The 23910-nt window shown below is 42.1% G+C and overlaps 1 protein-coding gene across 1 annotated transcript; it reads left to right on the forward strand.

Annotated features, from left to right (window-relative positions):
* Window positions 1–12631: 12631 nt before the first annotated feature.
* T265_14011 (hypothetical protein) lies at window positions 12632–14901 on the forward strand (the record flags this gene model as incomplete). The annotated part of the gene is made up of 4 exons (XM_009171623.1): window positions 12632–12739; window positions 13372–13547; window positions 14484–14618; window positions 14766–14901. Coding segments are annotated over 4 exons (552 nt in total), but the record flags the coding sequence as incomplete, so codon positions are not given.
* Between the last annotated feature and the right edge of the window lie 9009 nt (window positions 14902–23910).

Here is a 23910-nt window from a genome sequence, read left to right on the forward strand (position 1 = left end):
GGTTCCACGTTCACCGTTCAGGGTTCTACTTCACCTGTGGACTCTAGGTGAGTGTCGGCTTTTGGCCACGACAGTTGTTGTTCGAAGTATTCCGCCTACCGTTTGAGGCGTTCTACTTTGTTCGAGATGGTCGTTCCATTCTGATGTTTGATGGTTTCGCTCACAGGTGGTTTCAGGGGACCGGTCGCAAGGATCAACTGAAATACTCTCCGAGCATTACCGGCTTTCAGGGCCTCTACTATTTCTTTGGTTTTCTATGTCCACCATACTTCACGGTCGTATCGCAAGCCCACTTTCACTTGGCGTCTGATAGCTCTTCGCACTCGGTTATGTTCAGGACCGGCTGCGATATATCTTCGAGATGTAAGTAGTGCCACCGTTCGGTCTGATATCCAGTGCTTGAGTGTGCCCGGTTGGGTCGTGCCACAGGCAAAATTCCCAACACTATGCAAAGAGATGGCACTGTCGTCCCAGTATGAATTCACGTATGATGGTGGAGCATTTGGAATAGACTCTAGAAGGCGATCCTTGTAAGTTCGTCTGGCATCTGGATCTGCCAGCCTTTCGGTTGCCAGGCGATACGTCCGCAACTTACGCGACCCCGGGAAACGTAGGGTGAAGCAAACCTGGACGAGCGCGTGGTCAGAGTCCACAAATGTGTTCCAAAACGACCGGCAGTCAGTTACGGATCCGCGCCATCGGTAACTGATGGCAATGTGGTTGATTTGAGTTTGTGGCTGGCCTGTTGTTGGAGGACGCCAAGTGGCCAGACGACTTCGGCTATTTTGGAAGTTCGTACTGCATAAAAACAGCCTGCGATCAGCACACAGCTGAAGCAATCGTTCCCCATTGTCCGTACGTACCGAGTCCAGTCCATGTCGACCTCCCAATTGAGTCTCAGATGCACTGAGCCTGCCCACTTGCGCATTCATATCTCCGGCAACCACCACAATGTCTGAGCTTTTAGCTCGCCGCAGCAGAGCATTCAGGGCGTCGTAAAACCTGTCTTTGACGGTGTCAGAGCTACAATCAGTTGGGGCATAGGCAGACACGATAAACAGACATCTATCAACTTGCCGCTTGTGAGACTCCTTCACAGACGTTGCCAGACGAACCGCACAGAGGCGACTATCAACAGGTATCCAGTCAAGTAAGGATACTTCCGCCCGGTGACTTAGCACAATACCAACCCCTGCACATCCCACCGCAGCAGCCTCTGGATCACCAGAGGTGCGTAGCCGGAAGCGAGTGGAGACTGACGGGGCGGTTAACTCAATCACTGTGCTTGCATCTTGAATTCTCGTTTCTGAGACACAGCACACATCAATGCCAAGCGAGTCCAGTGTGAGTGCAAGAGCAGCTTGTTGTCCTGCTTGCTTCAGAGTGCGAACATTGAACGCGGCCAGATAGAGTGGGTGTCGAGGCTTGAGGACTGATCTGGAGATTCCTGAAGATGTCGGCACCATGTGACGAGCAGACGCTGCACGCAAAACCGATGCATGACGAACGGAGTCATCAGTCCTAAGTGCTGGGCCTACAAGGAGAGAGTTATTAATGGGGTGGGGAGAGGGGGAAGAAAAAGTATGTGAAGGAGAAAGAAGGGAGGCGTCAGCAGTAGCCTGTTTTCGCTTACCTGCTGTATGCAGCAAGTAAGGCGACCCGGCTAATGGCACCACGCGACGGCCGATGTGGCATGAGAATACTGTTAGTTGTGTAGGTCATGGTTGTACGAGGGCTGGGATACTGCCAGGGCGCCCACATCTAGACAGGAGAACGATTAGGGTCCTCAGCCAAAGCCTTTGGCTTAAAAGCCTAACCACAAGGCAGCGGTGTTTGGTGGGGAAATGCAAACGCATTACCATTTCTACGGAACAAGTCGCCACATGTTCCAACCCCCAACCTGGAGGGCCAGGGGACTGTGTTCGTCGGACCTCTAACCATTGACCAACCTGGTATGAGAGACTCTGTGAGTGTCGCGGGACACTCTCCCGTATAGCTCAATAGATCGCTGAGGTGCACAAACCGCCACACCACGGTAAGGTCCAGTCTCTTCGTGAGGCGGAAAGAAACAAAGAATTAATAAAAGTACGCTGCACATTCTTCAGAACAGCCGGCATGTTTGCGAAAACTGTGAGGCGAATTAAGATATTCAAAACGGTAAGGTCCAGTCTCTTCGTGAGGACACCGGAAACAAAGAATTAATAAAAGTACGCTGCACATTCTTCAGAACAGCCGGCATGTTTGCGAAAACTGTGAGGCGAATTAAGAGCTATATTCAAAAAGGTGTGTTACGAATTGCCTTAAGATGTCTACAACGCACGATTCATTGTGGGAGGATATCGACAGCACAGAGGTTCCGGCCTCCAGCTCCTTTGTTCCATGCACGCTAGGAGAAACTGAACGCACAGGAATACCTAAGACATTAGAACCCTCACCTCGGTAACAGTAAGAATAGAGAGTCCATAAGGAGGAATCCAACAGGAATCCACAGGAGGAATCCAAGAAGCGCGTTTTTTTTGAAACGGCGATAGAAATTATGACGGGGGAAGACCAGAGGGATAAAAATTCAGATTGGTTTGGATGTTAGCCGGGGGATAAACAGAGGCACCGGCCTTAAGTGTATAAGCTGTCTTAAGTTCATGAGAAAACGGAGAAGGGGATTCATGCTTGATCATATCCGTAGCACTATTAAAGGGTAGTAAGGACAGTAGGGGGTCAAGCACGCTACTCTGAATAACTTTGCTGGTGACGGGGAGAGGTGCTTGGGAGCAATTCCGGATCTCAGAAACCTGGGTTCATCCAGTAAAGTAAACCCTCGCAGTAGAGGGCCGCCACTTCTCCTAGATCGTAAGTTGTTGAGCAATGCGCAGTGAAGGACTTGGTCAAACGCTTTGCGATATCAGGATAGACAAATATAAGTGAGAGTTTGAAGATTCTACAATATCAGCAGGATAGGAACAAGTCTATTCGTCAGCGGCCATGCCACTTGGAAACTGAGATGTATCAAACTATTAAATCCTCCGAAATGGGCGCCCATCAGACATTGAAAATAGTTGGCTAAGTTGGCAGATTCCACGCGCTTTCCAAAAGCCTGATTAGAAGATGCAGTCGTGGTCAGGAGTTTGTCCATTAGAGTAGAGAGGAAGCGATCATGGGATTCATGGGATAGCCCAAGTTCATGGCCTCGAGAATTTAATCGGCTAGATAAAAGACAGCCAGTTTGTGACTGGGCGAGAGCCAGAAGCATATGAAGCTCATATGGGAGCAATTAGACACAGTGATGACAGTACAATGCCGTAAAATATATTAGTCATGCTTTGCGTGTAAGATGAGTATGCATTACAGGCTAGGGTAGTCTTCATCATCTAATAGAGCCAGCAAAAGCAAAAGGAAGAAATGGGTTTTCGCTGTGACCGGAGGATCTGCGGGGGTGGGGTTGAGATCACCGACGAATAACCTGTTTGGATATGGTAGCTCTTGAATGAGGAAGAGAAGCGTGGATGTTTGGATATTTGAGCCGGTGGAATTTTGAGGGAACACGTATAAATACACGAGGGTTTACGGCGTTTCCGCTTGACAGGAAGGAAGCCAAAGAGGCTCTCAAGTGTTCGTCAGTAGTGGAATATCAATAAAGAAGTATTCCAGTTCAGTTTTGCAATATATAAGTCAGTGACCATTGAAGAGTTGCAAACGATCGAAATGGAAGACAGTATCGGGAGATAAGAATATCAGATGTGCTAGAAGTCAACCATGTCACAGTGATGCATATGCAGGTTTTAAAACATATGGTGGAGATAGCTTGGGTGTAGAGCAATTGAATAAGAGCGGATGTTGGTTAGGACACAAATGTTATTAACGGGATCGGAGGAGTTGGGTAGAGTGATTGGTAGCGAGTCAATATCGAATGAAATAAGGCTAGGGCACTAAGAATTGGCGAATGAGGTAGGACCAGTCAAAGATATGCGGGATGTGCCCTGAATAACACGGAGACAGTTTCTGGGTAGTGGTGCAGACAGCGGGTTTTCGTGGAAAAGTTTAAGTTGATCCATTTTTCGCAAGGGTATTATCAACAGCATCAAAGGTTGGTATTATATGTACAATTCGAACAAAAGTAGCAGAATTTAGGTCACGCAAGATGGATGGCCAGGTGAAGTTTAAGAAAAACGGAATAGTATGGAATAGAGAGGCACTAAGGGGGAGGATCTGTCTTGTAGTGATTTCAGCACCAAATCCTGAGGGCGGAGGGAACGGGCAGCCAAAATGGATCGATTGTAGATCAAATAGGATGTTTATAGCTTTAGATTCAAAATAAGAGGAAGAGACAGGGTGCAGCGAAGAAGCTGTTGATATAATCAACCTCTCTAACTGGAATAGGCTTTGTTGCTCTTTGTGACCCTGGATATTTAATCGAGCACTTAAGATCACTGATGGCTAACGATTCCGAGTTTTAGTTCAGGTGAACGGGTTTTATCTTTGAGCTAGTCGTACCTCACGCCAATTGTCCTAGATTTTTCCCTTTTCCAAAGATCCGCGGTAATTTTTCATGCAATAAGCACGTCTCGTTGGTTTTTTGTTCCTTGTCGTTGTTATGTTGCCTATCGAAACAACTGAATTGGTACTTTTCCTACTTGTTAGGGCTTTAGAACACATGTCTGATAAAACGGTGCAAGGAGAATGTCCTGGAGTTTTTCGGAAAATGTCCTATCTTATAATTTTATTTCTAGCAATACTTCATGAGGCTTCAAATTCCATTCTGGACCTAAGATACTTTAAGGCCTTAAGGTACTCAATCTGGGTTATTAAATTGAGTCTTTGATTGGAATGATACCGGTAGATCTGTTGTAAATAAAAGCATTGGAGTTTGCTAAATAGAAATATCTAGCAAAAGGTTATGTTGGCGAATTCGAAGTCATCTTGTCTAAAAGGTAAATGCGGGGTTCCCAGTTGGGAATACCTCCAACCCAATTTTCCCGTATTTGTTCCGTAATAAGCGAATGGACACTTGAGTTAACCATAAGTTGTTGAATGTATATTACTCCCGGCGACGATAAATAATGTCAGATCTGAAGAAGTCCATTCTCGTATATCTAATGGTTACGGCCAGGAACCTACGCTCTAGAGCTTCTTGCGAGTGGAATATGAATGAAGCAAATTTTCCCAAAACATCGACCACCAGTAGCGCACACGAAAGACGGTAGGATACTACGCCGAGTGAAGAACAGCTGTTCTACTTATAACTTGAAATCCTAGCGTTCAGTCAATGGCCACGTGGTCTTTACCTTCAGTTCATGCTCACGAAAATAGGTGTATGTTGCAGTTTCAAGCTCGCTTGTCGTGGGACGCAGCTCCAGGAGTTTAGCAAACATTACATCACATCTGTCTACCTCGGAAATACAGCAGACTGCACCAAGTTTCGGTTACTTCGGTGTAATTTTGTTAAGTCAAATTACCCTAAAAATAAAAAAATACTAGATTCAGTTTTGGATTGCAAGATCGGTTTGAATAATCTGGACCAACTTAATTGATAATGGTTTATCAACGAAAATTGAGGTTACCATAAACGAAATAGTTTGCCGTTGCACGCGAATCTTGACTAACAAGTTTAAGCGGTTAAACATCTTTTCTAAACAAAAACAAAAGTATCGGTTTCAAGTGGTATAACAGTACATTGCGCGCTGGCAAAAGGCAGGGAGAACGATCTATGACAGCGGTAGTCACATGTCATGGGATCCGCTGCATTAGTGTTACAGATTCAACTCTTACTAGCCTGGAGTAGATAAGTGTAGAACAAGCAAGAGGTCATGCAGCTCAGTATCCTTGTGACCGGCAAACATCCTGTCACAACGACGTAATTTACCCGCAGACTGCCCTCATCTGGAAGCCAGAACCGATATGCTAATTGGAATTAACAGCGGATTATCATAGATTGCCGCGCAGCTATTGTTTATGGAAGGCAATTTGTAGTTTTCAGTCTATTTCATCCCTCTCATGTCAAATTTATGGTTGAGATGTTCCGATTCGGGTCGCAAACTAATGGACCTGTGCAAGAGACGTGCCTGATTAAAATCAGTGCTTCTTGATGCAGCATAGTCCTGTTCACAGGACAGGGCACCCTCATTGACATTAAAACCTTATAAGCATTACATTTACGATTTGGTAGATTGGCTGTGAAAATCATGGAAAATGTTATATCTCGGCCCTTTTAAAGTTCCGGTAAGGCTTAGCCTGCGCGATATCTAACTGCGACTGACCCCGAAGTTTTATCAAACCATAATTGACAAGATGGAACATTCTGCAGAACCAACTCGTAGAGTATTTGTGACCTACTTTTGAGTTCTGGCACTCAGAAATTTTATTAAACTAGTTTGTAAACGCAAAACGACAGTGCCAAATCGAGCTTGGCATTGACCGAATGGCAGCTGGTTGATCAGATTTCCAACACGCTGTATTCGGAACAATACCGTAATGCAGCCACGTTATGTGAGTTAAGCATCCAAGATAATCTTACCACGCATTACCGCGGCAATGTTTTAACGGTCGCACAAATGGGTGTGCCTAGACGCGGTAGGAATGGAGTTTGATTGCGTGATAAATAACTGTGTACATAATTGATTCTGGGCTTTCATGGATAGTCTCCAAATAAGTGAGCCAATTTAGAAGAGAATTTAGCCAAGGTATGCCTCCCCGCAAACAAATCTACTTTTCTTTACTGCTCCTGCTCAAGTGAACCGCAGAACCGAAAGCAGAGGCGTGTTTGCTTTCTGATATACCACAGTGAACCATAGTATGGCGCAACATGCCTCAATTTTTCTCCGTATTAATCCAGCTATACCAGCAATTGTTCGCTCGGAAATTCCAAAAGTGTTGGGAAAATAACAAGAAAAGCTCCAGTATACTTGCCCATCAAACACGGCTTCTTTGCTTACGTTAGGCACGCCACAACTTCCTTGCTTATCTGCTTTCAGCTGTCAGCAATTTGCCAGGCGAGGTCTCCGGTGGAGAATAGCTACTGGACCAGAATGAGTAGAACATTTAACTGGAAAAAATTCCGCCTATACTAGTCATTGTACCTTCAATAATACTGCACGTGGTTTGCTGGTGTACACAGTATATGAGAAGCAAACTTTCTGTCAACTGTCTTTGAAGTCAGACGTGGCGCCTCAATTTAACATCGGAGTACGACTTGCTTGTTTGTTCCTTCAATTACACCCGCAAATGTATGAAATTTTATGATTAGTTCATTTCCGGCTGCGCATCCACCTCGAGGAGCAATTAGTCAGAACACTTTTTGTATGTTGAAGCTTTTCTAACCGGTTATCATTGCCAGCAATGCCTCAAATATAGTGCGCGGTACTGGATGTCTATCCGTGTACGCCGAATTTAGAGAAAATATTTCACATGAACAGTGTAACACAAATCGTCCATACCTACGTGATACAACCGCGGCTCCAAACAGAGACCCCGAGAGAAAAATTGGAACAGCACGAAGTTGCAACTTAATTTAACACTGGGGATCAACCGGTATAAGGACCAGTTTTGGCAAATAAAATTACTGATGTAAAAAGTGATGGTTTGGATTGTCACGAACTAAACGGATGTCCAAAACTGAATCATATAGATGGATACTACTTCATATAACATGTCAAATATTTATATGGATTCTTGGGGATATATTGCTGACTCCGACAAAGGTAGCCACTTTAGAGATCTGCATCGAACCGAATTTGTTCATCATTTGCTCACATCACGAGAAGTACTTTTGTGTGTTGGTCCCTGAAACGCTCAAAATGCCATCTTACCCATTTCTTGAGTGCCACAATACAAATATCGAAACGTGTTCATATTGAAGCAGTTTGGTTTCCTACAGGGTAAACGCAATCGTATCGCTAGGTCATTTGCTCTCACCAACTGAGCAACTAAAGCTCAAAAAATTCCGTCACATGAAATGATGTACGTGCTCTTAACTATTCTCTACCTTGCATTATCTGTACAGAAAACAGTTTGAAATCGCTACATAACTATAGGCATCTCAAGCTCAAAGCAATGCAATCCACCTGAGGAAATACTCAGGTAGACTGTCAGAGTTCTCATGTTGATGGTTAGCCAATGGAGTAGGATGCTACACAAACGATGCGGTTAGGGTATGCCTTTCTTCAAATAAACGGCATTCACGGTGGATTACGTTGAGGAGGAAGCTCCTTGTGGATTATTGGTAGTACGACAATCATCCAAATTTTCAAGCATTCAAACTCCTGACGCTGATTTTTACCAAAATTCACTGAGAATACTTAGCGGGAAGGTGCAAAGGCATGTGTTGTTTCCGAAGAAAACCTGTCTCAGGAATCATGAAACGCCTAAATTATGGAAATCTCTTGCTCCAGTAACATCTCAGATTGCATTTAAGAAACACTCGAGGGTTAATTGCAAATATGGCTATTATCATAGGCGTAGCGGTTGCCATCTAAAAGGGTCGTCACATTGACAGCGCGGGCACTATCATGCATAAGCTTTATTGGACATTTCTGCTTGTATTAAATACAGCTGATGAGTTTGATGAAAAGACACAAGGAGTTAGCACCTGGTTCAGATTCTTACTGTCTTCTCTTGCAGCTATTTATGTTCAACTGGAATGCCAACTTGAAAGGATTTAATGTGAACTACTTGGACTTAGTGAAAAATAATAATAATGTTTATTCCCAACTTGTGGGTAGCATGCCGTCTGGCATGATCATGCGTTTACAGTCAGAATGGGGCATGACTGAGGGATTTGCGGGTAGTGGTGACTGCACGAAAAGGGGACAATGTCACAAACAGTGGGAAGTACTCGATTAAATAATAATAATATGTCTCTTTTGCAACTTGTAGGGAACAGTAGGCATGAGGTCAGGGTAATTCAGTGACTCAGTTGGCTGACATGAACTAAAACTGGAAAACCATTGCTGGCCATGAGTGACCTTGGGCGGTTGAGTTAATGGCCGGAGTCATAAAAAGCAAAAGTGGAGGTGGAGATGGGATAATTCGAATCGGTAGAACACGGCAAGTTTAGTCTCAAAAGTATGGTGCAATCTGAGAACAAGCAGACTCACTGGTTGCCCTGTTGCTGGGAAGTCAGGTAAAGGGGTTAGGTTGGATGGAGACACAGAGGTGGTTGAATTTGAACGAGTAGTCCAATAGGTTGGAATGAATGTCATGGTGGTCGTTGGGGTCACTGAAACGAGTAGGTAAGAGGGCACAGTTGAGGGTGTGCTACTAACTGAGTATGGCAGTGCCGTGCCATCATTGGCCTGATGTGCTTCAGTTTTTGGACAGCCCCGTGACGGAAGTCACATTTGAGATGATTCGACTTGGGTATGCAGTTCATTGAGTAGCGGTATTCATTTCAGCCTGGTCGAGGAAACAAGGTGGAACGAAACCAATATGGGATTGTAGGTTTTCTTGGTCCGTTTGGTGATCCCGGAGTTGTAGATCATAGGTCGGGTGGAGTGGAGATCAGCTAACCAGGTCGTCCAAAGCGGGCACTTCCGAAGTTTAAAGCATACACTAATATACACGACAGAGAACCGTATAAGTAAAACATCGGGTGCATCAAGTATATATCTTCATAAGTTTAACGGGCAGACAAACAACGACGATAGGGTTATTTTTACAAAGAAAAATAATTAACCAGAGTCATTTTCAAATATTTCCATTTTTGCGCACGTGACATCACCACAAATAGTCCTGAAAAGTAATCTGATTATGTATAATGTCAAATAATCTCTAGGTCACATTTATACTCGCAAAAGCGGCAAATATGGTTTAGCGGAGACAAACAACCAAATTCAAATGGTAGGTTAAAAAATATCCACTGAGGCGATTGTTCCTGACTCATTTGCCAGAAACTTACCGGCGAGTCAATACAATTTGCGGATGAAAGTTTGAGTGCACCTTAATTCCAAGCAGTACAATTTGCGTTTGAATTAGTAGCAGATCCAATAATGACTGACGTGGACTAACACATCTTCCGGTGGGCTGCATGTGACTTGCGATTTGCCAACAAGTCAGCCATCCAGCTGAAAGTATTACGCGTTCCAGAAGAGAAAAAGACTGTTTAGCTTGGTTAACTAAAACTTCACTCACTTGTTTATTCTTTGGACTTGGTCCACTTCGGACCATCTCATAGTTGTCGTCACCAAACTGCTGCACGTTTTATCGTATATTTGTTGGCCGGAGCTTAATCTACATTAATAGGCAGTCACAAATAGGTTCGTTGGTTTCGGCAATTATGCCCGCCGAATAGGAGCACTCAACAAATGGGTTGTCAGTGCGGCCTTTGCCTGTTAGAATGATTATATCTTACGAAATCCGAAGTTATGATCTTAGGGAGCCGTACGAAAACGTGTGCTACTATTGCGGTATCTAAGTAGTCCGTCATCCTGTGTCTTGGCACCGCGTCTTTTTATGGCTCAATTTGCAGGAGAGCTAAAGGCGTGGCTTTGGAACATATTTTCAAAGACTATGTGCATGTGAAATGTTTACATCCATGTGTAATAGCTTGTAACCGACAGGTTCCATCGTTTATTCGCATCCCTGATAGTGGTTTGTTTAGATGAGACAAAGCCTGGTCATTCAGAATGAGAATGGTCTAGTGGAAAGGATCTGCCTCAAAATGTTTTAACTGGAGTATGATGAGTTCACATCAAGATGGGCCGTACCCCTAGGACGCAGTCCCCTCGTTCCGTCAACTATCAGAACGGCAAGACTAGTTGTGGTCTCTAAAATATTGTTCAGTCTCGTAAAGTTCTCTTCTAACTGAACTTGCTGAGATATGTCACAGTATGTGGTGGTCACCCTGAAGCGCAATTCATCAAAATGATGAGGGATTTTTGCGTTCTATTTGTGACAAGGAACGCAGTTCAGAGGCCTTTTGTTTTAGGTACTTGGTTGTTATTCTCTGCACTGAGGAGGCGTTCGTTAGAGTCATGCACCCATTCGAGGTTTCTCTTATGGAAGCCATCCCGAAACACCACTTTCAACACCCATGCAAACATTACCTTCCATACCCGACACACTCCGATGGGTTCTCTTGTGTTATTCATGTCGGTGAAGGATGGACGATTATTTAAAGAGCGGTCAGGTAATTCAACAATGTTTTCACAGATGTAAAGGTTTGGTCAAGGTGGTGATAGAAAGCCAAACCTAGACATGTCTGTGCTTGCATCAACCTTAAATCGAAGTGATTAGTGACCAGGGAAGTCCATGTGTTTACTATCACATGCGTTAATGCTTGGTCTGAAAGGTTATATTCACCGTTCGTGCCAAAAACCGTTTGAAGTGCACTTTAAAAATGTGACACTGATTTGCATAAGCTGAACGGATAAAATCACTGATAAAATCACTAAGCATGGGACTCACGTTGTCAAATCAACCTTGATAAAATGGCCTAGTCTAAAAGGGAATGTGTGTGACCTGATATAAAAACGGATGACATAATTCATATACTGTACACCACAGAAAATGCATTTCTACTTGCTGTTGTGGTGGATTGTGCGCTTCTGTCAGCTGGCTACGGCGGCTGCTTACTACGAAGATTGTGGTGAGTGTTAGAATCTGTCAGCCGAAATACGTTTTCTGTAAACGTGCTATTGAAAAAACACGGTTTCAACAATTACCACGTTGACGTCTGTCAATTACTTTTCTAGATAGGTTGTTTACGTAGTCGACGTCTTGGCCTCCGTTTACAAATAAAGCCTTAATTAAGATTCATCCCAGCAATCATTGTATGCACCCTAACGTATATATCCCCGGTGTTGGAAGACCACTTGGAAACCGAGTTCAACCCACAGATGTGTCACTGGAGCATACATCATACACCCATACTATTTCTGGTAGGTGCAAATCTACTTATCTGAATTCACTGAAGGCTACATTCTTCTTTGTCATTAAATTGCCGTGCTCATTCGTGCTCAGATAATCCATCCAATTACCTGAGTGTTTTTCGATAACAATATTCGCTTCTGTCAGCTGGCTACGGCGGCTGCTTACTACGAAGATTGTGGTGAGTGTTAGAATCTGTCAGCCGAAATACGTTTTCTGTAAACGTGCTATTGAAAAAACACGGTTTCAACAATTACCACGTTGACGTCTGTCAATTACTTTTCTAGATAGGTTGTTTACGTAGTCGACGTCTTGGCCTCCGTTTACAAATAAAGCCTTAATTAAGATTCATCCCAGCAATCATTGTATGCACCCTAACGTATATATCCCCGGTGTTGGAAGACCACTTGGAAACCGAGTTCAACCCACAGATGTGTCACTGGAGCATACATCATACACCCATACTATTTCTGGTAGGTGCAAATCTACTTATCTGAATTCACTGAAGGCTACATTCTTCTTTGTCATTAAATTGCCGTGCTCATTCGTGCTCAGATAATCCATCCAATTACCTGAGTGTTTTTCGACTGGATAACAATATTCATGTCGCGACTTCCTCCGGCAAATAGGTAACTAGGAAATCAGAGCCTAAAATGCAGTGAGCTGAAACGCTTTATGCCAACGTTAATTTTACCCACTGACTGAACCTTTCTATTACATGAATCACACAATTCTACTTAAATATATCCGTTGGTATTAACTTCATTTCATGCAGGTTCACAAGGCGCCAACGTGCTCGGAGTAGATATTACTCCATGTAACAGTTTCCCGTGTACATTTACTATCGGAAAACAATACACTGTGAGGGTAGGATTTGCAGCAAGTGAGCAATTTGTAAAACTGATTAATTTAGTGAATCGGTACGTTAGATAATCCAGAAAAGCCCTACTGCTGATCTATTGTGTGAATATTGTTGAATTCCTTGACCGATTTCACATACGGTCAAAGTTTTAGACTTTATGAAACACTCCAGTTTAACGTATCATGACTCCGCTTAAACTCAACCTTCCTCCGAGTGTGGCAAACCTACGCACAGAAAATTAAAAAAAAAACAGTAATAAATTAACGGTCTAACGCACATAATTCTCTCAGTTAATGAGGTGAAGATTCCATATGAAATTTATCCGTTGCCAACAATTCGCAACCTACGATTCATTTGTGCACTCAAATGATGTCTGTACAAATGGGTCCCTAGTTAGCGCACAAGCCGTGCAGTATTTTCTTCTGAATATCATCTGTCTACAGCCTGATATGAAACAATGTTTATTGGGAAATTCAATAAGAGGAAAGATAAATGGTAATAGAATGCAGGTTTTGAGTACTTGATGTTTTTTCTGTCTGCGTTAGTTCCCTCACTTGGCCGATTTCCCCACTTTCAACAACCAACCACATCATGACTGTATATTTACTGAATAACTTGTAAGTTTTTTGTCCAACACTACAAATATTTATCAGCCACAGATATCTGGGGTGGAAGCGTCGTCGCAAATTCTATATACAATGGTGTCACGAAAGCCCTACGATTAAGAGATCCAGTCTTGTGCAATCATCTGATTCCACCATGTCCGGTAAGAACGGGAAGGTCCTACGTTTTCAGCTACACTGGCACAATAAGCTGGAAAATTCCAGATGTAAGTCAAAAACAACATTAACATTGAGATCATTAATTAAAATTTAAAGGCACTTTACTTGTTGAATAATCAGTAGTGTTCTCCTCAAGATGCACTTCATATAAGGCGCTGAAAAATGTTCTGTTCTGCTTATTGTGGTAGAAGTACTGGCGTGGTTGCGGCATACATCTCTACGTTTCAACTGACACCCTAGCTCCTAATATTGACGGAACTAATCGCGAAGGATTTCACGTTTCACTGCAAAACGCGCCTGCTAGATTCATGGGAACATCACGCTAAGTGGCAAACTTTGAATCCGTAAATGAATAAAAAGGTCATCAGTAAAGGAAAACCTGTCGCTTATTTTAAGCAAAATATTGAACAGGATAATTTATATTCTTTAAGAACTGGAATTCGTTTTATTTCCTCGAAAAAGAATGTCACTGTTTTGATTACGTAGAGACGTCGAATTCACGCTTGAGGGAGAAAAAATAGCACAGAGCGGACCGGTTAGAAGTATATTAAAATTATTTTGTTCAGCTCTAACAGGAAAAAGAGATAAAAGTCACTTAGACGCGCAATCTCTCCCGAATTTCACCTGTATCAAGCTTTTTGTTTGTTTTCTCTTAGATATTACCAAATCACACCATCGAAACCTAATTGAAACGCTGTAATTCAGCATCATCCAATCATCAATCAATCATCTTGACTGGGTTAAGTCTCCAAAGGCCGCCTGCGTAGTTTAAGCATTTATCGCATGACACCTCATAGTCGCTCACATATGACCTCGTTCATAATATGCAGTTTAATTACATGGCATTATTGGTGATACGAACTTAGCATATTAAAACCTGCACAGATAGCACTCACATTCAAGCCATCAGTTTCCATCTGACCATGAACAAATATTACCAAATTGAATTTGCTTGTTGTGAAGATTTCGTCCTGTAAGTGAAGCCAATCTATGCTGAAAAGCCGAGAAGCACTGTACAGCTGTTTCATCCTTATTGGGAATCATCAGCAGTGCGCTTCTCACGAAACTCCGAAGAGTCTCGAACCTGCGACCTCTCGGCTAGTAGTTTGAACACAACCGTTCGGCCACGAGTGGCTGAAATTTCCACGAAAATCCAGAAACTTCTCACACTACCAAGTATTTGCTTGCTTACAACGGTAATTGTCACTGTAAATGTCTGTTCTCCCGCTGCTTGCATTAAAACTTTCACACCTTTGCTTCAACAGATTAAAATATATCTCCAGTGGCAACTGGTGAATCAGTACACATGGCCTTTCCTCTGTATTCAATTTCCGGTGAAATTTATAGAAGAGAAAGCAAACAGCGCCAACGTTCCGCCGAACCATCACTCGAAGACCAGATAGTATCACATCCCGTGCAGTTTTTCGCATTTCATTTCAAATGTTCGCCATGTATTTTCATAGACGTCGTGTGTTTTATTTGAACTGGTGTTGTACCAGACTAACCGGAAATGGTACCCACGCAATTTCGAAAATAATAATCTGTAATCTGACTGTTTCAAGCTTGAATGAAAAGGGATCAAATAACATTCCCGGTACTCGGAATGCGTACTCTGATAAGAGCACACGACCTGACAATCTGTGACCCTAAAATCTGCTAGGTTTACCACTTCTCCAACACAGCCTCCTTACAGTAGTCCATTTATAGCAGACCACAGCCAACCCTATTAGGTTTTTTGATTGCACAAATGCGCGCATGTCTGGAGCTCAGGGGACCCACATTACATTGCCATATTTTGCCAGACCGCAGAGGGGAAAATTGGCCAGAGTTTCTCGATATATCATCGCCGTTCTGTTGTACTGATTGGCATTCAAAGTTTTCAAACCTACCAGGGTGTTGGGATGGTGGTACCATAAAACTTATACTGCTCAACGACCACGTGGTGACACATTGGACACCAATTTGCGGCATACTCTGGATTACCTGCAATCAGATAACTAAACAGTTCACCCTATTTGTGAGAAATATTTAAACCAAGATTACTGTTCACTGATTCTCAGATTCCTAGGCGTTCAACGTTTATTACGTTTAATGTGTCAACACTGCCAACGTGAATTAAGCCTAGCGGTTTTCATGGGTTTGTACTGCTGCGGATTTGATTGCATTTAAGTTCTTCTAAGCAGTTATAGGATTTTGTTGATGTCGCAAAGAAATAGCGAGTTTTAACTACGTAGCACCTTTCTGGTCCCAGTTAGAAATTAAGCCCTCAAGTATCTTGATAAAGGCAAGACTGATTTCAATTTCGTAGTTGGAAGGTCTGAATATATTCTAAACTTTATACATTTTTACAGTTGGGAAACAATTGCCCGGGATAATTGAAATACCGGATGCTAAATATGGAAAGCCTAAATATCTGCTTTCCTGTGCCATATTGCGAAATCACTGGTTTTACTACTCCACGCGTGGTGTTTTTGTAAATACCTGGTACATTTGAGATGCATTTTCCATCTGGGCGCAAGCATCCTTTATAATATGCCCAAATATATGCGCATATTTATACAGTCCAAACACATCAGGGTCCAAACGGTTTCCATTTTTTTCCCGAATTACTAAATCTTAATGCACAAATCTTTGCTAGCCACGTGTCATTGACTGGCTAAAAAGCTAGTGAATGCCAATCACTGTTAACCATTCAACAATCAGTTGTATAGTTGAAAATTTTGGGCTTCATTCGCGCTAACGACCTGTGAATAATGTGGCCAGTAAAGTTGACAGAGGCACATGGTGCGAAGCTATCAGACCTGTGCATGAAATTGGTGCCTGCCGAGGTGACGGCCTACTCACAAACCGACTGTCAGTGTCAACAATATAATTGGCGGAGGTTTTTTCTTATTGTGGCTATTTCACCGTAAGGCTAGTTCTGTTGCATTGGACTCAGTGTACTGGTACAGCCCGAGTATCCTCAAAATTGAGGGAAGCAATTCAGGAATATTATGTACTAGTGTAACTTTTGAAACTTTTGCCTTAAAAGAAATTTACACAAAAATAGCCATCTATGTGACACCTTCTTCAGCTCACATTTTTAGTAGGCATAGTGAAATGCTGATGGCAACCAAGCCTGTTATCGGAGTGTCCTGAGCAGATTATTTCCACACGAGAATTGTGTGTGTTAAGGATAACAGACACATCCTGTTTCTGGTTCTCATCACAAATGAAGCTTGTATTACATCGTTTCATACTGTCACAATATACGGGTATATTTTTAGATGCACAAATTTATACCCGGACCCTGGTGCATACAAAGATGCTAGAGGAACTCACTGAGTTGTGGGCTCGTGACCATTTGTTCCGAATACTTCGAAATGAAAGCCAATATACAAATCGAAATAATAATGACTAATGCATCAATCTTCAGTTCACCTCAATTGGAACGTTCCTCAGCACCGTACGACATTCCTGAGTTCCTCCGAACTTTCCAACTTAAATGTCCCTAAAAGGATCCAGGAAGTGTTCTTCTTTTCAAGAAAAAAATTGGAATTCGCAAGGTGATATCTTATCCTAATAATATAAATAGATTTTAAATAGAATTGACCTGGGACATCAGAGAAAGTTTGCCGAAGAACTTCGAGCTAAGTAGTGTGTTTTGTTAAGCCTACAACGATTGTACATTCATGGTTTTATTCTTGTTCGCAAACGTCCCAGTGTACTTCGCACTTCGTTGTGAGTAAGTCCTTTAGCTTCCTTAACTCAAATAATTCCCCAAATTGGCAATTTTACGGGGTATAACGCGGAATGCAGCACAAATCAATGAGTGATCCCTACTGCACTCATTTTCACGCATCATTTTTCAAGTCAGTATCTCACAAAGGTCTCCACTGCATCCTGTTTGTTGACTAGTTTTCTATTTGTATCGAATACATGCCCGTATGTTTTCACAAATAGCTATTGCACATTGAATAATGTGTTCGTTACTTAAAGTTCCAGGGATGTACACCTTGCGATCAGTATCCGCGACCTTTCTAATTCCGAATGGACAAGTTATATTTTCCAGGTTTCGTAATCCTTGCCAAGTCGAGCACTGCGAACTCTCAACATGTAGAATAAATACACATCTGTCAAAGAATAACAGCTGAATGTAGAATCTTGCTGTTATTATATTTTTTCTTCGTTCCTCTTCTGGTGTCTTATTTGATGTGTGCAATTACATTCTGCATTCTCCAAGGCTCAGGACTGTAGGTGCTTGGATCAAATCGATGATTTTGTATAAGACGCCAATGCATATGGTCGACATTTGTTGCCGGGAGTGTGCGACTTTTACTATCAACATTTTGAGCCACAAATAAGGAACCTTAATATTCTGGGGGAGAAAGCTTATTGTTCTCACTTTCTCACTACGGTCGAAAGCTGGAGTGTACCTTTAGGTTATCTCTTATTACGATCTTTTGCAGCAATATGCCCTACTGTATTTTCAGCAAACAGGAAACATTAGTATACGCCTGTATTGTTTTTACTTCAATCTGACCAGATAAAGACATTATTTTGCCTGGTACTCTGGCTGACAGCTGATGATCTACTTTGCAGAGTTGTCATCCGTTAACCAGGGGTGTTCATCTTCATCGATTATCTCCTTGCTGAATATTTTGCTACCACAGGACCAGTAATCGCACTTCTAGAATCAACAACGTTCCAGAACATTTCCAGCATACTTGGCTCCAAGAAGTATAACGTAGTCAGTAGTGTTTACCACAGGGAAACTCTGCTATTCATCGAAGAGCTTGGAGAATCTAAATTATAAATTTTCCAAGGACCATCGAATGACAGCCATCTCGAGAGGGATACGTCATGGGATCAAAGGGCAAGCTCTCACTAATCGTCCTAAGTTTACCAACCTAGCTAGAAAACGTAACATCGTTTCGGCCGTTTATAACTGAAGACAATGTTCTGGCCTATAACTCCTATTCGTTTCCTTAAAATAAGGACTGTGACACGAATCAATCGCTCGGTTTGGATCCAGCTATTTTAGAACGTGAGATGTATCCATGTTTTTGTCATAAAATTAAAACCTGACGTAGTGGCTATGGCTAAAACACACTCCGGTCAACCTCAACTCCGTTACTGGAAACAACGATGGCCTACACGCGTTTCTAAAATGTGCACTTCTTTTCTTAACCCTAACCAGATGATGAAATTTCGGCACTTTAACTTCAGTGGTAATTAACGCACCCGCGCATTAAGTGATCCTTTACAAATGACTTCAGCAGTAATCGGTTGCAGGATCATTACAAAAAGATCATGGTGCATCAGCTTTCAATGCAGCTTAGCTTGTGGATTCCATTTGTTGAATGTGATTCATCGTTGCATTTTGTGACGATCTTAATATACTTCATCACCTATTGATTTTTAAAATTCAAGTGTGTCTGAAATTTCCGTCGAATTAGTAATAACGACGAATTTATTCGAGTGTGCCAAATCAAAGAAGTTATTCAAAATTCACATGAAACAGAACAACCCAGGATGTTGCTTATGTGTTATTGAGACGGACATTGAAAATGTTTAATCCAGACATGGGACAACTAAATGACTCGCATTTCGCCAGATTAGTTGATCCGGGCATAGCATTCACTTCTTGCATTCCATATTGGGCAAGTTGATCTACTTGTATCAAATGAATAGGTACTGAGGCATATCTCTCTAGTGAACTGATAAGGCGCCAAGTTCCATTGTGTATTTTACTTGAGTTTTTGTTGCTCCGCGTATCTGTAATTTGGTTGAACTGAGTCGAAAACTGTGCAAATATGATTCATCGCCAACATGCATCTGCTACCTTTGCTCACAATACCCTGTTGTCTGTGTTTTTGGGCATATTAGTGCGAGATTTTATGCCAATTTCCACCAGTTATCGACAGTCTGATGGTAATGGTAATAGTAATCACCTTGCTGCGCTCAGTGTGCAAAAGCGGGTGGTGCTAACTTGTCAACCAGGGAAAGTAACCGTACCACTTACCAAGCATCGGGTACAACGTAGTTAGATGGATCTCGTTTGTGGAGGCAACTATGACTAAAAGTATCACGTAACTCGTGATTTCCCAGCAGTTACTTTATTTTCCGCCGGAACTAGTGTGAATCTTTTCTCCAGAACCAATGTTAAGCAGCTTTATGACAGGAAAGCACCAAGGACCTAAGATGTTTTCTTTCCAATCAACAAATGCCCGCTTGATAAGAAACTCAAGCGGTGTAGTGGATCAAATATTTATGAGGATGCTAAACGTGGAGCCAATGTTTTCTTGTTTATGCAGATAACATCTGTTGGGGAGGCATTAGTAAACCAATCTTTGTGAATTAGGAACCCTAATAAAGATGTTAACCTACTCAATGATATTTTCCCTGGTAATCTCGAAGAAAAGATTGAGGAACTTTACGGAATTCTCTCCATTGGGCGTATTTTGCAGCTGCAGTTTGCGAAGGCTTTTTTTGTATATACTGCGACTTCACTGTGCCGTGGAAACGTGGTTGTGCAACATGCAGTTTAATAGACTAAGCAAATGACCCTGCTGTGAAACGAAGAAGTTTTGCAGAAAACAAAAGGAATAGACCGTTATTTGGTCCTGTGAAGTGAAAAATTACTGGATGATTGATTTGTTGCCAAAAATCGCCTTTAAAATTTTGTATAATTTAAATTGTGCGTATTCTTCAGTGCCATGTTTTGGCCTTCTAAAGATATTCAAAGTTCTAACGAACTCTCACCTGGATTGAGGTTCATTAGGGATCAAAATAAGTAACCTGTGCTTTCCAATGTCCGAAGTACAAAAATGCACCAGTGTTAGAAGCCTGATAGGTTCATAAACAGACAATTTTTACTAGACATGTACCAATTCGAAAAAAAAAATTTATTGACTGGATTAGGGTGAGGGCTTTATGTACCCGTCGCCAACAAGCTTTCTGTTCTAGTTGCAACAGAATTACAGGACCCAAACCTCCTGGAGTGTTCAGAATGGTTTATTAACCATCAAATACGCCCCCACATAATATAATATAATATAACATAATATAATATAGTGCAATATAATATAACGTATAATAAAATATAAGGGAAAGAATGTTGTTTACCTAAGGTTGACAAGCTGGTTAGAGTCCCATCTATGCCGGAAATCAGGTCAGGTCCTGAAAGTTCAGAAAAGTCCACTGGTACTTCGATAATAACCTGCCAAACGGACTCAGTGAAAGTGTAATTTCCTGTAAGGCATTCCAACCCAATGGGAAAAGGCCTATTCCTAAAAGGCAAAACTAACAAGGAGAATGATATGCCCAATGCAGAATATGTTGCTGCTGCTTAGTTCATCATTGAAAATTTAAGGTCCAATATGGGGCACCAACGAGATCGGTGTCTTATAAACTCAAACTACCCGCTAATTTTGATACCTCAGATTCAAGTTTTAAAGAGGCAAAACAGAAGCAACCTCAAAGCATGATCAAAAGATTCATCTACACGTCTCCCTTTGAAATCAAATGAGTAACCATACAATTCACGTAAGATCAAGTTCATTTTGGCGAAAAAAAGAAACGTATATACATTTCGTGCATTTATACATAAAGGCATTGTTTGAAGTAGATAGGCCTTCCTTCCTCCATTCCATGCCAAAGGTTAAGGTACGCTTCCCGATTTTTTTTGGTTAGAATGAAAGATTACGTTAAACAAGTGACGGCAAATCGTGAGAAAACAGAGTGAGCAAATATTGTCCAAAAAGACTACATAAGCGGCAATGCATATGCACTCGAATAGCATTGATATGAATTTGCCACGCGACAGCATGAAATACAACGGAACATTTACATTAACAGCACACAAGCCGGAATTATGCCAAAAGTTCGAACGACTGTGCAGATAACTTAAATACAGTGTACGTCTAAAGTGTTAGGCAACCAAAGCCAAACCTCCTCAGGTGCGTAACAGTAACGAGTTAACCTGAGTTTCAAAAAAACTGTGGTTGTCGACGGCAAACCCAGTTTGCGCTAAGGAACATAGAGCGTGGATCACAAAGTCTGATTAACAGGGGAAAACCGCCAGACGACTGGGTGTGTAAACGACCAAAGACAAAGTCCGCTTTTCGCCCGGACACTGCTTTATCCAAAATGAAATCTAAAGAGACTAAGAAATCACCGCCCTTACGGAAAACCGGAATAGCTTTTGTTTAACTACCGTGGTTCGCAGTTCTTTGGAATGAGGGAGCACACAAAGTTCATGATATGTCTGTATGAATTTGGTAAATCGATGGCCTCCGACCGTCTGCACTATAGATACACGACAAAATCAATAAAAATTGATGGTAGGGACATGCATCTCTCAGCTTCAGTGCACTCCATTGAGTGAAATTTATTGAATCAATCTGATCTAACCCATTTTTGAGGGTTAGTCTCAGTTGAAAAACATCGAATAAGCTAAACATTGCGGCACCATTGCTTTTGTTTGGACGATCAGTCTCCCGGGGATGTTCACATGCATTTTTTATGGATAAACATCATTAAAAATTCCAGTTTTGAGAATCGTCGAAAAGCAGCATGTGGTGGGTGATCTTTATTTGTGCACAACATGTATTTTGTAAACCGGTAAAAATTCCTCACGCAATCAAACGTTTTTACAAGGTTAGAAGAAGATGGCTCCCAAGCCCAACCTTCTTTGTGTTTCTGCTCTAGTTTGGTACTCGTTCTATTCGTTCTATTGAGTGGACGTTTTCTGAACGGATCCAGCAGCTAGTCTACCTGAAAATTGAAACTCGTGATTAGTAACCCCGAAGAAATAGAACAATAAATACGGATTTCTGTTTTGCGGAAAGCTTTCTACACTTGTCCGTTTTGGGGAAAACTCAGTTAGGTTGAGCGATGCAGAATTTTTGCAACCCACATAAATACTGTTTGGTACAAATTTTCGGGGACATTTTTATACATTTTTGAGTCTTGATAAACCGAAGCATGAAATGTATCAGAGAGGTTACAGCGTTCGCGAATTTTCACTTTGCGGAGGATGTGACATCAAACACTAAAATTAAACAGCGTAAGTAAAATTCTTCGTACTATGAGTTTCTGCTAAAAGCTGGTAAAACTGGGAGCTTCTACTGGAGCTTCTACATAATGGCGCAGCTTTCCGTAAAGTCTAACTTGATGTCCAAAAACGTGGACATAATGCCATGTGTGTATGTTGACGACATCAATAAGTGGACAATCACTGATGGTAGGAACATATGCCAGAGAATACCTATTAGGTGTGCAATGTGTTTTTTAGAAAGTCTCCGACAGAATAAAAGATGATTCTCCGCCAAAGACTGGCCATTAGAAACCTCAACCCAAAATTTGTTGACCAAAGGTTTTAGACCATTTTCAGAAAGATTTCAGCTTGGGCTGAGTTTTCCTTGGCCTCCAGCACTCGTATAGAAGGGCTGTGTACCAGGCACGGATGAAAGAAAAATGGCTCAATTGATCGGCATTGTTATAAAACGAATCTGAACAAAAACCTAAAAGTTTTGTACCAAACCATAACTGCCATGTCGGTGAACCTGCAAAAACCGTGGAAACATTCGGTTGTGTCGCATCTGCCGCTAACTGAAAGCAAGTAGGTTTGTGTTATTTAGCTCGGATAGGTGCCTGCTCAACGGAGTTACGTCAACCGCAGTCGCACTGTGACTGCGGTAATGTGATTATGACGCATTCCTCATGACATGGATCAACGGTGCTGAAAACTATTCAGCATCCCACAACCGGTTTGGTGCTTTTTAAGGCTCAGCAGGTAGTCGCAGTCCTCGAGTGTATTTGGCACCCAAGATATGAACGAATAGTTACTGAATTAATACGTCATTCGCCGTGCCCGGTAGGAAGTGAATAGCACTGAATGCACACCATGTGCTTTACTCCCATGGGTAGCTGCCGATTTGAAATTGCCAAGCCAATGGTCGGGACGGGCGGTGATCTTCACTCAAATCAAATTGATTTTATAATCTTCAGATGTTTGCTTCAAGAAGAAGCTTCTTCGTGGTATTACCTGACTGACCTGATTTTGAAATCTAAAACCACTTTCAGCTGTAGCAACCTTCGGTGCCTAGCTGCCGCACTGCACGCAGGAGGCGCGAGGGTTGGGATAGTGCCAGATCGCCCAGGCATAGAAAGGGGAATTCAACATACAGAGATTGTCTTGGACTACTGAAATTCCGGTCAGGAAATTAGCGGCCAAGCCACATCGTCCATCTCGCCACATTTTGAAGCCTAAACCTTTTATTTTATCAGTTAAGCCAACCAAAATCAAAATATTGTACCCTCGCCTGGAAAAAAATCGCGTATTCCGAAATGCATATACAGACTCAATTCGATTTTAACAACGTTCTCTTCGTTTATTGGAAATTTTCTCGCTGACAACGGCGTACC

This window comes from Opisthorchis viverrini, assembly GCF_000715545.1.
Source record: "Opisthorchis viverrini unplaced genomic scaffold opera_v5_126, whole genome shotgun sequence".
Lineage (NCBI taxonomy): Eukaryota > Metazoa > Platyhelminthes > Trematoda > Opisthorchiida > Opisthorchiidae > Opisthorchis > Opisthorchis viverrini.